The sequence below is a fragment of the Lactuca serriola genome, chromosome 5, assembly GCF_051521515.1.
Source record: "Lactuca serriola cultivar US96UC23 chromosome 5, Lser_US96UC23_V15, whole genome shotgun sequence".
NCBI classification, from domain to species: Eukaryota; Viridiplantae; Streptophyta; class Magnoliopsida; order Asterales; family Asteraceae; genus Lactuca; species Lactuca serriola.
In genome coordinates, this window is record NC_136412.1 from 185,266,777 (window position 1) to 185,283,691 (window position 16,915).

At 34.1% G+C, this 16,915-nt stretch overlaps 2 protein-coding genes across 2 annotated transcripts; both read left to right on the forward strand.

Annotated features, from left to right (window-relative positions):
* Nucleotides 1-477: 477 nt before the first annotated feature.
* On the forward strand, nt 478-2,272 carry LOC145050011 (replication factor A protein 1-like). The gene is made up of 8 exons (XM_078998332.1): nt 478-612; nt 700-970; nt 1,034-1,118; nt 1,204-1,337; nt 1,437-1,518; nt 1,621-1,711; nt 1,789-1,943; nt 2,020-2,272. Exons 1-8 carry the CDS (start codon nt 478-480, stop codon nt 2,270-2,272), a joined length of 1,206 nt encoding a protein of 401 aa, XP_078854458.1.
* A 3,072-nt stretch (nt 2,273-5,344) lies between these two features.
* LOC145053367 (chitinase CLP-like) lies at nt 5,345-6,845 on the forward strand. The gene has a single exon (XM_079001408.1). The coding sequence runs from the start codon at nt 5,385-5,387 to the stop codon at nt 6,678-6,680; it is 1,296 nt and encodes a 431-aa protein (XP_078857534.1). The 5' UTR covers nt 5,345-5,384; the 3' UTR covers nt 6,681-6,845.
* Nucleotides 6,846-16,915: the final 10,070 nt, after the last annotated feature.

Below are 16,915 nucleotides of genomic sequence, written 5' to 3' on the forward strand. Positions count from 1 at the left end.
TAGGGAACCGAGTGTACATACCGAGAATAAAATTTGTTCATAACAGTCCTGATTTACCTTTTGTTTTTACTAGAAAACAATTCCCTCTAAAAGTTTGTTATGCAATGACTATCAATAAAAGTCAAGGACAATCACTAAAAAAAATTGGAATTTACCTACCACAGCCTGTTTTCACACATGGGCAGCTGTATGTTGCTCTATCTAGAGCAACTTCACCAGACTCTGTCAAAATTTTGATAATCGATGATCATGGATTACAATCAAAAAGAACAAAAAATGTCGTTTTCAAAGAATTATTACATCAAGTAAATACCGATAAGGTTGACACAACTGCCTTTTATAAAAAAAAACAAATACTAAATGAATTTTTTTATAAATATGATAGTAAACAGCTATTTCAGATGGTTGCTTTATCTAATATCTAATTAACTTTTTCGTTTGGTGAAGGTTGCATAACATCGTTGCTGCTTGTCACAAATGGAGCCGATAGCATCAAGAATATCAGATTTAAAATTCGGTGCAACAGGAGGTCCTCTTGAAGTGAGGATACTCCGTAAATGGATTCCACACTTCCGACAATATGAAACATGGTTCATGGCTATCGACAAGCATGTAAGCACTACCACAACCATTGCAACTTACTGTCTATTTACAATACATCAACATTAGACCTAAGCATATATTTTGCATCCATTCTAGGGAGATTGCATCCAGATACTTGGTCAGAAAGTTAATCAAACATACGTGGAATCGAAGCTGCAAGTCTCCAAATGCTACAAAATACAAAATTATGCATGCTGCGCAGTAGAGGAATATCAAAAGATACTGAACAGAAACATCTATTTAAGTGTGGGTACAGCTTCACAAATTGAGCAAATAGACACTAAAAACCACCTCCCAGCATTCCATTTCAATTTCAGAACTAGAGAACAGCTGCAGATGCTTGCTGACCAGATTGAAGAATTCCTAGGTAAACTATTCAATAAATTTTTTTATCGTTGAAAACATGTTCCCTGACTAAAATGTTTCACAGATTTCATTGGGTTTTTTGTTAAGCTAAAGGACGGCGAGAAAAAAAACCGTGAACCATTTGTGAACCTCATTTTGATCGACCAAAAGTAATATTTACGACCTGCAATTCTCTTATTTCCAACCGAGACTTATTTTTATCTGATATATCTTCTATTTTAATACAATAACAAGCTCCCGGCAAACAAGCATAACACTATGGAAGGAATGCATAGATTCAATTGAAAAGTTCAACCGTACAGCCCTCACCACATCCTCCTCAAAGACCGTTGTTGCTGTAACTCATCTGAAAGTATCAACTTATGCAGGTACACTCATAAATATTATCTATTAAACAAAACAACAAAAAGAAACAAAAAATATCATCTTTTATTATTGATGACAAACATCTTGATCACATATAACAGGTTCGCTTAGACTTTCTGCCACTGCTGCTACACACGTGTACATAAACCCGCCTATTCCTGAAACAAGTGCTTTGATGGACAGGTATTATAAACAACATTCAATGTAACTTTGTAAATAAGCACAAAATACACCGATATACCATCACAGTTTCACTTATAGATTTTCTCATTTATGTTCAAATAGATCCAATGACATGGCACTCTCTATACCACTAACCTCACAGTTGCCAATAACCATACAAAGTTTGAATGCCAAACCACTTACAGATCTCACTGTAAGCAACTTTCTACTATCGTTTATCAAACGTTGATGTTAGTTCCCATACAAAGCATAACAAATACTGCTAAACAGGATAAAACATTTGTCTGCAAAGCCCGGATTGCTGAATACACGATTAAAGACACCTGGTACCACAGTATCTGCCCTAACTGCTCTGAAACAGTATCGATAATGGGAGAAGGATGGTTTTGTCCAACAGACGGGCTCGCTAATGCCCCAATCTTTTTGTAAGTACTTCAATAAATTATACACATTGTTTCTTCTACAACTACTTACTCGATTGTCCAACCAACCTCCATATAGCTACAAACTATCTGCAACCATCATGGATGACACGGATTCGGTGTTCATATCACTTTCTGATGATGCGGTTCGAAAACTAGCCGGTGTTCCATGCACCAAGCTTGTGAATGAATACAGTTTGATTGAGAGGAAAACTATTCCACCAATACTCAACGAACGCAAGGAAACCACATTCAACTTCTTCTTGCAGGTCATGCGGTCATCTAAACCAGAAAAGATACGCTTCACAGCACAAAATATTGCTCCCCTTTGAAACATGCCTGATTCACCAATAACACCACTTCCCACGACACCATCTTCAGACACTCCAGGAAGTAGTAGTGCTGCAACAAACACAACGCCAACATCTACCCGCCCACAAGCAAGCAGACGCCTCGAGTACGAAAACATAGGTAATTGCCAATATACTCATATCTAATGCAACATCTTCAATAAACACTAATTACATTTCAAATACAGATGACGAGCCTCCAGCAACTGCACCAAAACGTGAACGGTACCCAGACTGAGCTGTTTACTAGGAACAAATACTCCTCACATCTCCTTTTGCTACTGTAATATGTATATGGCCTAATCAGCCTACCGACTATACACTTATGTATTTATCATGCTTTTGTAAGAACAGAACAAACTCCCATGCATTCTGCTCCTAAAGACGTGGGTTGGCTACGCTATGCTTCTAGAAAACTAATATTAAATAGAACTACTTTATGAAACCCTTTAGCGTAACTTTCGATACTTACAAAAAAGTCAAAGATAGAAATGTCTCTGAATCCACATCTAAATGGTGTTTGAGTCACCTTCTATAAAAAATTTACGATACCATATATAAATATCCTACCATTAAATAGGATAATGATTCTTTTTTAAATACTTATGCATAAAAAATACCTTTCAAATTCCCTAGCAATTAAATACCCATATCCTCCAAAAACAAATCTGCCCAATTACATTCACATTAATAACGACTATCATTAAATACACCTAAATTTAGATGACGCCGTCGCTGCATCAAAACTACAAAAGCACGTAATCATGATTACAAACACACTCCTTATCAATCTATTACTCACACACCAGATATTTGCAAAAAGTATTTGTCATAAATGACACCAACCACTCACACCTTCTCCCAACAAATCCCACTATATAACAACCCACACTTGAAAACATATCAAACAAAATCAAATTAAAACAGAATGGAGACTAGAATTGCAAACGTGATCCAAAAACAAGAGGCCAGAAAGAAGATGCACTCCCTCGTGACAACAATGCTACACCAAGAACAGCTGAGGATCGACAACCTTAACACAGCCCACAACAACCTAGCAGCCGACCTTCGAATGAGATTGCAAACAATCAACAACCTCAACAGCGATCCCGACTCGACTTTCAAATCCTTCACCTTAAGAACACTAGCCTCCTGCAGTTCCTCTGACCACCTGATGAAGGAAAAGTTAAAGGAATACATCGAACTTACCGAGAAAATCATCACCAGGTTCAAAGAAATGCTTCAAATTCTCGAAGATGAAAACAAATAAATAAAAAAAAGGTGGAATGAAGCAGTTCCTAATCTCTTTTTGTTCTCCAACCGGTTATTTGTCTTTATTTTGCTATCTAAAAACGTTTGTTGTTTGTCTTTATTCTGCTATGTAAAAATGTTTCTGTAAAGGTTCTAACGCTTGCTTCTATGTACCCGTGTATCGAAAAATTTCATCTATGTTTGATCTAATGCAACTGCTTCACCTAATTTGACGCCAAAAATCCATCAGACCCATGCGGAGCATGGGTTTCACCTAGTTAAAAACAAATGACATGACAATTAATTTAGAAACTTTTTAAGAGTTTTCAAATGAATATTAATGTTTTCGTCTTTTAACTTTTATATATAATTAATATTGAAATTGTTTTTATAGATCTTATCCTTCATTTTTAATAATATTTATATATTTATTTATTATTTACATAATTTTAATAACATTTATATTAATATTTATTAAAAGTCATAATAATAACTTTTTAGTGGTATAATATATCAAATCGATATATATATAAACTGTAATAATCTATTTATAATAAATTATTTTATGTATATATTTGTTGAAAGTTGAAAAAAAAATTCAAAAAAATGTTTAACATGATACATGTGGGCCATTTATTAATTTTTAATAATTTTTTAATTGATATCATGTTATATTTATTTTTTTTTTAAAATTTTTAACTGATATAATGTTTAATATGATACATGTGGGTCATTTACTAACATCTAGTGTTTTCTGCAATTTTGCATATAGCTAAGGTTGTAGAACTCGTTACTCGGTATCTGCTCGACCGACTGGGGAGGAGCGAGTATTCGGTGAGTACTCGTATTTAGTAATTCATGTAGAAATATTTTTAGGGAAATTATATATGTCAAAATAATAAGTTAAAATCATAATTTGATTGAAATATATAACAAAATTAGATATATTTGAATATATAAAAACTAAAATACACACAAATGTCTCACTTCATAAATAATTTTTGAAAATTTAAGATATATATGTAGTAATAATCACATGTGTGTTAAATAATAAATCATTAAGTGTATTATACATATTAATCTTGAAATTCTAGATTTTTTTCTCTTTTTATAACAATTATGACCGAGTTTGACCGATTTTGACCGAGTTGGCCGAGTGTGAGCGAGTAGGCCCGAGTAAGACTGAGTAGGCCTGAGTTAGAGAGATGTTGACCAATTTTTGACCGAGTTTGACTTAATCCGAATTTTTTTTGCCGAGTTCACGTTATTCGCCTTGGTGGAGGACAGATTCCGAGTACTCGGCCGACTAGGCCAAGTTTTGCAACATTGCATATAGCTATTGATTGTAAATATATAAGCATCATTTATGTAAATTCAATTCAATTTTAGGCGAAACAAGATGGGTCGCAGCCCCATTTTGTCATTTTTGCAAACAAAATGGAAACAGCCGTATTTGAAAAACAAAAAAGCCTCTTAAAAACTTCAACATTTCTGAAATATCATATAAACCAGCAAACCATATTATCGATTACCAAAATTATAAAAATTTAAAACCGTTCCCTTAAAATTGTACTACTTTTTATGTTGGCTTATATATAGAAGATTTAAACTTGATTACTTGCATATGCAATTAACCCTATTTTAAATATCTCACCATGTTCCATTAACGTAACAAGTACATACGATAATCAATGTTAGACATCTTTTAAAGGATGAGTAGATGATTCTTGCTTCTTTTATTCGCTTTTGATTTCCTACACCATTGACTTTCTTCACCTACATATATATAAATCTGCCAGATGCCTATTCGAAATTACAGTACCGAGTACACAAACGTTCAAAAATGTTTTTGCTTATACAACTAGTCGCTATCGCTGCTTTAGCCTTCATCTCTCTTCAGCACGAAGCCATAGCACAATTTGTGCCACCTTATTCTTCTGTAGTTGTTCCTGTATATAAACATACAGATGCTGCCAAGCCTCTCTATAGTGTTCAGATCATGACAACATACGTAAACATGCAATTCTTGCATGCAAACTTCCTCATAGACCTCGATGCTCCTTTCATATGGCACGACTGTATTTTGGTATGGAACACGTTTGCTGGTAGTTGTCCTGCCAACACACTCTGTACCTATCCAGTCTCATGCGAAGAATATCAATGCACAGATGTGCGAACCACTTACTCATACAAGAATCCCTCCTGCCCTCCAGTAAACAATGGCTCAACGTTACCTGGATGGGGTTACTGCACATGCCCAGTCAACGTTGTCAATCCTATTACTGGATCATGTGACAACGCCCTGCTGGACTATGACGAATTCACGGTGAACACCAGCAATGGTAGAAATGTTTTCAATGGTTTATATGGTGCTTACCCTAATGCTGCATGTGCTCCTTCTTCTTCATTTCAATCATTCCCTGTGAATGTTAGTGGTGTCATGGCGCTTTCTTCCTCCCCTTATGCATTTCCAGCATATTTAAATGAACCCCTTCAAAGAATAATGGCTTTGTGTTTACCCAGCACGTTATCATCTCCTGGTGTTTTCTTTTATGGAAATAGTTCTTATTACCTTCTTCCCCAATCGAATGTTGACATAAGGAGTTTTCTTTCTTATACTCCGTTAATCAACCATCCCGATTCTTTTGGGTACTTCATTGGTCTCAATTCCATCGTAATTAAAACACGATTCATTGATATTCCCGGGAATGCCACCACCAAGCTTAGCACAATCGATCCTTACACCACTCTTCGGACTGACATTTATAAGTGGGTGGTTCGGAGGTTTTCATTGGTTACAAAAAGAATCCCTCCTGCAAATCCTGTCGCACCATTTGGTCTTTGTTTCAATGCCTCCGTTAATGGTTTAAGAGTTCCAGATATTGAGTTTAATCTTCAGGATGGGAAGAAATGGAGCATATCGACTGCTAACTCCATTAAGCAAGTGACGACAGACGTTGCGTGTCTGGGGTTTGTTGATGGTGGTGCAACAAGTGAACCTGCAATTGTGATCGGGACGTTTCAATTTGAAGACAATTTTCTGGTATTTGATTTAGAGAATTCAAGTTTCGGGTTCAGTTCTTCGTTGTTGCGTAAGAAGACTACTTGTGCTAACTTCAACTTTACGCTCACTAATTAAGTAGTGGGAATATGCATGTTATATGTCAGTTGGTGCCCGATAAAAAAATTAATGTTCATTCCCGATAAAAAAATTAATGTTCATTGTCTTCAAGTATAGTTGAAATTGGTCAACTAATCTATTTCAATGTATGTGCTATCAATAAACAAATAATCTTGAAAATTTTCCCCTTTGTGTATAACATAAAAATCTGTCAATGTATCAAGTAATGTATCAGATATCAAGTAAACATTCCAGGCTGGAAACTGTGATGTGTGTCATGCGATCACCCCGAACCCTTCCCTTTGCTAGCTGAAGTACGTGAAATCAAACTGAAAAATATAAGCACGAAACTTATGGAGCTCCCCAAACTACCACATACCATACACATATATCATACAACAGATAATACAACTATGTGACACCGCCTAGCTGGATCGGGACGAACCCGACATCGGATTCCTGTCCGGCATCGGTCTCACCCCGGCATCAGACCACGTCTTGCATCAGGCTCACCCCGACATCAGGCATACCTCGACACATACACATCATATATCATATACACATAACATAACATATAACATATAACTAACATGCATCAGGCTTGACCACACATAACACATAACATGCATTAATCACAAAGACATCAAGCACACATATACTCTTCTCGGGACCGCCTCGACATCGGAACGAAGTACGGAAACATATAATCTGCATCGGGCTAACCCCGACATCAGACCGAAGTCCTATTGGGTTTAGTATACTACAACATCCTATGTTGCACATACAACCCTAAAAGCTTTGGATCTATGTTTTCTCTAAATATACATGCAATATTGTTTCCAAAGCTTTAAGCCTACAACTAGCATAAAAATGATATAAACAACATAAAATACTAGTTAGGTGTTTACCTATTTGTGTAGCTTGTAGAAATTGTAGTATTTGGCCTTTAAGAACTTAGCACCAATAGTATGAATGCCTCAAATGGAATCACAACACACCATGGACAAAGGATGACATTTTGAGAGAGAATTCTAGCCACATAAAAACCGTCCATATGAACTCCAAGAACATAAGTCATTATTTTGGCTATGGAGTAACATATTTATATGTGGGATTCCAAAGGTCATGAGTTAACCCTAACCCATACCCATGGGTTTATGATCCATGGTTCATGTGGGCCAACTCTTAATCCAACATGGATCAATAGCCTAATACATATGTTTCACTAATTACCATAATTAGTCCTCATAGATTTAATTAGTCTCTTTTGATCACTAAATTAATTTCAAACTAATTCTTGATCAATACTAATTAAATCGTATGATTTCATATTAATATATTATAACTTATAATATATTAATAAATCATAAATAACCTCCTCTCAAAAATCTATCCTAATAAATTGTCCTGATGATATGCAACCTAAATGGACCATCCTACTCTCGGGTCAAGTACATACCAATTATAGTTATGGGCTTAGACACCTAATCCAATAGTCTCCCACTTGGATAAGTCTAATAACTATTATTGCAAGTACAACTCAAAAATCCCGACTAGCAATCGTAGCTCATAAAAGCCGCTCTCGAACTCTAACCTAGTCAATGACGCGTTCATTAGATAAGAGATCATATATTCCTCCATTCTACATGATATCATATGGACTGAGACGTGGATTAAAATCATTCTTTCTGTCCATCTGTTGTTTCCCGATTTCCTATTTATGACGACCGACTAATTGAACAAATCTAATTAGTCCAGGCTCGGCCGAGCACTTAGGGTTTTCATCACTAAATCATCGGGGGCCCATATATATCGCTTTTATCCATCTAAGAGTAAAAGGAATGGATAAACTTTGACTCATATGCTTTCGCTATTTACTCATCAAATCAGACACAATGATGCGTTTTATAACACCAAGTTACTGGTGCATTTTCAGATCAATAATGTGCAACCGACTTGTAAAGTGCAACTCATATCTCTTAGTTTCAAGAATATAAGATATTATCGTCTCATGATCACTCGTGATAACATCCATGAAGTTACTCGAATCTTATTCCAGGAGTACTCATGAAAACTGCAAGCAAACTTGTGCTATGTCTAAACGCCTTTAGACAACCTACATATCCATTCATGACAGTCTTGCCTCAATACCTACTTCCAAAGTATGATCGACTGTGGACGGTTTGAATAACCTAGTTATTAGGGAAGTCAAAACATGCAAAGTGAAACACAAGAATAATACTAATCCTATATGGCCTAAAAACTTTTGAGTGTAAATAAAACACATTTTATTTAATCATCATATTGATTACACATTATTCATTGTATAATGTTTCGAATAATCAACTTAATACTTGAATTAAAACAATAGTTATGCCATACTCCAAGCATGCACACTATGTTTACTTATGGTCATTTCTTTGTGAAATAGATCAATTCACAACATTTCAATGATGCTCATTTCACAATTCCAAATCCTTATTGTAAATGGAAGAATACCAAATTCTTTTCATTTACTATAATCTGTTAGATTCTAAACTTATATGCAATGATCCCCTTGTAATGACTATGCCCAAAAGACACAAATACTTGGCAACAGATATTACAAAGTGTTCCAAACTTCCAATGGAGAGCTATTCCATGGAAACGAAGTCTCAAATTCAAAGTACATTCCTTTGAACATCCTTTTTGCATTAAGTTTTCTAATCTTAGACAGATTTAAAAAATAACTTCCTAATATGGAAATATTTCCATATTCCCATTTTGACTATCACTTCTGAACAAGAGTTGCCTCTTTTTCAGAATATGTCAATGTGGTCCTTCCAAATTAACACTATACTTCCAACTGTCCATGAGCAACCAATCTTTGGTAAACCCCAGATTGTCGTCGACAGCTACTTAATTATTTTAGTCATATACAGTTCTGGTCCTTTTTCCCTCTTAATGCCCTAGGCATTTGGAAAATTCAGAACGGATGAATATTATAGCACATATAATCGATCATATTTCCGAAGCATATGGGACATGATTTATGATGTCTTACATAAACACATGATTCTAGACCAGTCTTTTGCTATAATGTTTCTATTTGCCATGTTCTCAAAATTCGAATGATGAAAAGGGATGTCGTAATCATAATCAAATTTTGAGAAAACAGTTATCATATCCATATATGGAATATCCTTATGTCGAACCATTCCAACATAACATTCATATATATTTTTGAATAAATCTGATTAAAATCTCAATCTAAGCTTTTAGAATTGGATAATGAAGTATAATTTCCTCTCCCTTAATTATAGGAAAGCAACTTTTCAAACTTTGCAACTTGCAAATTGAAACTTTTGTTTTCTATAATTAACATTGCTTACTTGTAATATTTAATATAATAATCATGCTCCCACTAACATGGTAATTATATCCTTTTTAGCATAACACTTATGCTCCCACTAGCTTGACTACAAGAAAAATGACTTACAGTCACACCAAAAAAGTTTGAGCATATGCGTATAGTGACATTTTATTTTTTCACTGAAAGTGTGACAGAAGGTGACGCTATCGTATGGGTCTTATGGTCACTTTAAAATGTAGTGTCCGTATGATATGAAAACATGTGGCCGTATTATAAAAGTGTGGCAAATGTGTACGGAATCTTGTTCCTTAAATATCTAATATTGTAGCGTTAAACCGTCAGTAGTCACATTTATATAGTACATGTGGTCACTGTATATCACCAACTTGCGACATTCATGATGTTTTAGTGTAGTTGTTTTCTTTTATATTGTTACACAGTTTAAATTTTATTAAGACTATTGTGTATCTTTTGTTAACATGTACTTACAGTGAGTGTGGCCGTGTTTGCTAAATGGCCACATGTAATTACTTCCATCAGTGGCAAATTGCTAATTATTAGTCACAAAAAACAATCAATTTTTGTGACTATAACCTATCGTATAGAGACACACAATTAAGTGATACACAATCATAAGTATTATAAAGAAACACATTTTGTTAAAATTAAGGATTATTCGGTATCGTATTAAGACTATTGGGTATATTTTTGACACATATAATTATGGTGAACATGTCCATGTTCGGTAAATGGACACATATAATTAATGATGTAAGTGACGATTTGCTAGTAATTAGTCTCAACAACAATCAATTATGGTATTTATTTGCCACATAAATTGTTTTTCATGTTGTTACTGTTTAACTTAGTCACAAAAACATTAGAATAAACATCATTTTAAATCAATTGTAGTCTCATAATTCTTATATATTATGACTATTGTTAACCATTTAGCCACACGTTAAAAAATGATGTAAAGTAACCATTGTATATTTTTAGAGACATTGAAAACCTATAAAACATGGCCAAAATTATATTAAAGCCACAATAATTCAATTTTTGTTGTTACTTTTTCTACGTTGTAGACACATCAAAATAATTTAAATTAAAATAACCAAACCCAACAATAAGAAACAATATCAAAATTCATAATTTGATATTAGTAATAATTGAAATCCAAATCCATACATTAAATTCCTAATTAAAATACAAAAAAAAATAATAATATTGTAGTAATTGCAAGTATTTAAATTATGGTAAAAAAAAAGCAAACATATCATAAACCAAAACCTAGACATAACTAGGCATTCATCTTATTGGTACTGCTCCTTGTTTTCTTGAGAAGGGTATCAGATGATATGTACTCATTGTCTTCTTGAGAAGGGTATAAGATGATATCTAACTTGGTTTCCTTTTCTGACTAATTTACTATCCTTGTAAAATAAAAAGACCTTAATATAGTATCCCTATAAAATAAAAATAAAAAGAAATTAATATAGTTAATTTACATTTCTTTAATTGTCTAGTATATAATAGCCAACAAAATAATAATATTAATAACTAGGTGAGTTACCCTGCTTTGCGGGGCCAGATGTGTCATTTTTTTTGGTCTAAGTGGCAAAGATCCGAATAGAATCCGGACCAGGCTACAATAAAATAAAAAGTTCTAATTTTTTATAAAAAAAATTGTACACTTTTAATCAAGATTTATGCAAATTAATTCAATAAATAATTAAAAAAAAACGTTCACCCCATGCATCTAGACTCGATCAACAACAGTTTCTATAGCCTTTGAAAGGAACTCTGCCAAAGTTTCAGAAATATAAATAGTAATAATTAGACCCAAATGTTTAAATAATTATGCATATTTATGTAATTAATTAAAAATAATACAGCAAAACTGCAAAAGAAACATGAAAATATGCACTACAGGTGCAAAGTTAGCTTCTTAGTTATCTACAATCCTAAAGAAAACTTGATGGGCTCCAAAAAGTGAAAAAAATTTGCTACAGACTTACCAGCCTTTTTATGCATAATTTGACAAAATTTTGTAGGCAAAAGAGAGGTTAAAAGGCCTGAATAATCTGGTGTGATGAATGATATATGGACAAAAAGAGCAATGCACTCTCAAAAAATCAAATTTGAAAAATGTCAACACATATAATCTATAATGAATACTTACTAACATTATCTTTCCAAAGCAAAATCAACATACCCTGCCGTGATTCCTTAATTAGCCTTTGAAACCTTTGCACCTCCTAAGTAGCAATGCCTTGAAATCAATGAAAAAAAAAGCACAACATAAAGACACTAATGCTTTTTATCTTTTTCCTTTTGCTCCCACGAAGATAAATGAAACCCAAAAAAACATGAACCTAAAAAGAACGTAAATACACACTATTCTTATCCCAATTCACAACTTTAAAAATCAACTGACATAAAATCAATAAACTCACCTGGGAAGTTGGAGCCTTTTTTGGTGAGTGTTTCGCCTCCTTTGCAGGTTTATCTAATCGCCCTATTTCCCATTACTCAGGTTTTAACATGCAATCTTGCTATCACTATATTTCAAGATATCATCATATTGATAGGAAGCTAAAAACTTTACATAGAAACACATTGAGGGCTTACAGAACGAATAAAGAAATACTTGTTGGCATGAACTTTGGGGTTCACAGTTGGACTTGAAGCCCTACAGTTCAAATTATAAAAAAATGAGTTTTTTATACTATTTAAAATAATGTCGATGCAAATGTGTAATTTATGTGTTTAAAAGTAGCAAATCTGAAAATCTTGAAACAAAAAGCAAAGGGTTAAGAACAAAGATTATTGAAAATCTTGCAATATAAAAGCCAAGGGTTAGCCTTTCCATAGCACATACCAACATCATCTAACCCATGGTATACTTACAAAATATATGTAGCAACAACAAAGATGTCAAACTCCACCAAAGCACAACAGGGGAAAAATAGTCAAAAGTTGAATTGAAAGGAAGGAAGCCATCTCACATTACGACACTCCAATTATAAATTACCAAGCTTGACCTTGTGTCTGGAATGCATCTACTTTGGATCCCAACTTCATACAAGCCATTTTTGCTACTGAAAAAAAAAATCAAACCTGCAACAAACTACAAATCCTCAATCACTTACATCAATAAACCCCATTGTTTCTCTAATGAAGTCAAATAAATACAAATCAAAATCCAAGAAACCTAGAAGTTCGATCAATAAGCAGAACCAAACATCAGAAACAAAAAAAATTTAGCATAAATCGACCAAGATAAAGCCCAAATTAGAAAATGAAAACGATGTAAACTGAACTCTAACCATTTAGTAAATTCAAATTAATTTGAATTAAAAGGTTACTTTTATTTGTAACTTAGGTACAGAAGGGCATTTTCATAAAATTTTGAAAGAGGAAAGAACTTTTTTTGTTGCATTTTTCTTATACATCCAATCGCCAAGCCTGAGACATGGACCTAAAAGTCTTTATTTAGATGCCTATATTCTATGTCCCCACAAGAGAAAAAAATATATTCTCGACTGTATTTTTAATAACATCTTTACCTGAAGGAAGGGCTGGATGTCTGATCGGCAGATTATTCACGTTAGAAATAGTGTTTGAGAGGAATCAATAATTCAGAGACATACAAAATTTGAGGCCGCCCCTTAATCGATTGTTAAAGCGCATATCTTAAACTTCTTATGTATCTTTCCGGCTACGTCTTTTTCAGGAAAACACAAAATTATACGGAGGCAAAGCGAAAGCGATATTGAGAGCGAGAGAGGGACAACAAGAATTGAGTGGCTTGAGGTGATCCATTAGATATATTGACGAAGAGAGGCAGACGGGAGAGGTTAAAGAAAACATGTCTTCTTCTGCGTTTGTGGATTTCGGTTTCCCAGCCACGCAAAAACAAAATTAGGGTTTAAAAATAGGACAACGAAAATAAGGAGTAGCGGCAAAATAAAATTGGTAGTGCGAGAACTAAAATTATAAAAATATTTGAGGCAAATTGGTTTTGTACGTATATATTATGTGACAACCCAAAATTTATTCCGTTATTATAACCCGTTTCCGTTAATAGAATATTATATTTTATAAAAGTTCCGTTAAATTGGGGTCGACAAATAAATAAATGTTTTATTTTACTTTCATTTTAGGTTAATATCGTCGTAATAAAATAAATAAAAACATGTAAATTACATTTCTATTTAGTTGGAAAAAGTTTATTTTTATTACGACCATTTAACCGGGTAAAAAGTTTAAACTTCGTTAAACATTAGTATCGGGTAGTCGTATACCGGGTACAACACCAAGTCGTATATAAATGTGGATGGACACTCTTTAGAACTTTTTACACACTAGACACACTTTCTCTCTCCACTCTCTCTCCTCAAGTCCGATTTCACCTCAAAACCGCAAGTTTCTGCCTCCAAAACATAAGTTCTCTCATCCTAACTTGTTCTACAACCCATTGTATGTCGATTTAGTTTAAAAATCATGCAAGAAGGCCGAGATTAAGGAGTTTATGGCCTAAGAGCCTCCTTAGGCCGTAAACACCTAAAATGGTGCCAAAAATGCCCAAATTCTCCCCTTTAAGCTTATAAACTAGTTTTGGACTTAACCTAGAAGTGTTTGAACCTTGAATCAACAAGTTTGAGGGCTTGAAAGAGGGTTTACGGTCCAATCATATGCTGTGACAACCCGAAATTTCCATTCGGTCAAACCCTAAAAGTCAACCACTTCGTATCATAAGTCAATGTCATTATTTCTTATTTTTAAGAAATATAAAGTTCGTTTGATTATTTTAATAATATTTTTTTAAACGAACGGGTGAAAGAAAGTGCCGTCTCGGGTTTTGAATTTTAAAAACCGCAAACACGTCGCGTCTTAGAAATTCCCGACCAAACTTTTAGATTTGGGTTGAAAAGTCACCCAAAAACCGTGAACTCATACCTATTCATATATGTTTACTCCCCAAGTTCACAAAAGAGTACACTCCAAAAACTCTTTCAAGTATCATCCTAGTTTTGATTCCAAATCTTCAATCTTGTAAGTGTTCTAACCATTTCAAGTTAGTAAAACACTTAATCTAGTGGTTATACATCTAATCATCCACTCATATATGTATTTTGTCTAGATTTCCAAAACACCAAGAACACCAAGAACACACACTAAGTGTTCTTGGCCTTTTAGCTCAAATCAAGCCTTCTAATAGTAAGTGCTTCCATCCTTGAGTGTTATTAAGCTAGTACTACATTTAAACATCAAGAAAATATGTCAAGAACACAAGATTAGAGGTGTTCACGGTCCAAGAATGTTCTTGGGCTGTAAACACCATAAATGGCACCAAAGTGTGCCTAAGTCCTTAATCTAAGTCCTAGTTGATGTATAAACCATCCTTGACATGTTTAAACCCTTCCTTATTGTGTTTAAGCCTTGAAAAACATCAAAGACCAACAATTATAGGTGTTTACGGTTTGGGGATCTCCCAAAACCGTAAACACCCTAAAGTGTGTTTAAGTTGGTCATTTTCCTTCCTTAGGCAGACACTAGTTTATACACTTACCTAATTGTGTCAAGGAATTGAAAACTTGGCAATACCCTCCTCCATGAGGGTTTACGGTAGTAAAACCAAAGGGAAAAGTGCATGAGGACGTAAACTCCTACAAGGAGTGTTTTTGATGCCCTAGTCCCTTCCAAAGGCCAAATCACTTAGTAGAAATGCTTCAATAGGCTTGTTAAACCACAAAACAACACATGGTCATTAGGACTAGAGTTTACGACTGTAAAATCTGGAGTTTACTGCCGTAAACTCCCTTGGTCATGACCATCAAAACCATAAACTCCAAGGGAGTTTACCCTTGAACTCCAAACACACTAGTTTTGCCCTACCAACACTTGAATGCAATCCTTGTGATCTTTAACACTTGAAACAAAGTGTTTTCATGTTCTAGAGTGTCCCAACTTATTTTATTAGTTTTAATTTGGCTAAATAGTTATATATATGTTCATTATATGATAACTAGGCTCGTGCGTGTGTACAAGTCTTCATTTGTCACTTAGCACCGTACCCGACACTTCAATCCAATCCACTCACCACAAGTGAGTTCATACCCCTTAATCAATGTTTTAACTATTTTTAAATGTTTTATGGGGGGGGGATACAAGTAGAATCATGCTAGTTATTATATCAATCACTTGTGATTAATAAACAACATTCAAATGATTGGCTACTCATTAGCCGTTTTACCAAACAGTTTCCTTCAAATGTTTATCGTAAACACTTATTTTGTTTAAAACTCCTTATTAAACTGTACATTTTACTCTGTATGTCCCGTTCAAACTCATTTACAATTGTGTTTCAAACAAATGCTTCCTTATACTTAAACTGTTTTATCAAACCCATGCCTTCAAACTGTTTTATACATTGACATCAAGGCGATCTTTTCTTAGATAATAATTATGTTCAAAGGTTTTACAAAACTTATTTGCTTTTATATTATAAATTGCATGCCTCTATATGTATAGTTATATAAGAAATGTTTAAAAGACTTAGTAAGGCTATCCACCCTATTTCCTTTTCGCGCTTGAGATGTGGTCTGGTGGGATAATGGGTACTCGTCCGAAGGTTGTTTAATTATTAGTTATATAATATGTGTACATATATAGTCATAAAGGCCCTTCCAGTTCATCCCATGCCCTTGGGTAGCAAGGGTATACATCCATGTCCATACGTACCAGTCAGATTACTAGTAAACTACCATATGGGTAGTTTAGGAAGATACTAGAACTATTACTAGAACGCGATATCATACAATGAGTCAGTTCATTCATGAGTCAATACTTTCTAGAACATTACAGTACATTACTATACTTGCTAGATAGAGAGAGT

What these genes read in the sequence shown, in the direction of transcription:
- LOC145050011 (XM_078998332.1), top strand. Translation starts at nt 478, where the DNA reads ATGGAGCCGATAGCATCAAGAATATCAGATTTAAAATTCGGTGCAACA. An exon ending in CTCATTTTGATCGACCAAAA is followed by an intron (nt 1,119 to 1,203) that starts GTAATATTTACG and finishes TACAATAACAAG; the next exon opens with CTCCCGGCAAACAAGCATAA. An exon ending in GAAAGTATCAACTTATGCAG is followed by an intron (nt 1,338 to 1,436) that starts GTACACTCATAA and finishes CACATATAACAG; the next exon opens with GTTCGCTTAGACTTTCTGCC.
- LOC145053367 (XM_079001408.1), top strand. Translation starts at nt 5,385, where the DNA reads ATGTTTTTGCTTATACAACTAGTCGCTATCGCTGCTTTAGCCTTCATC.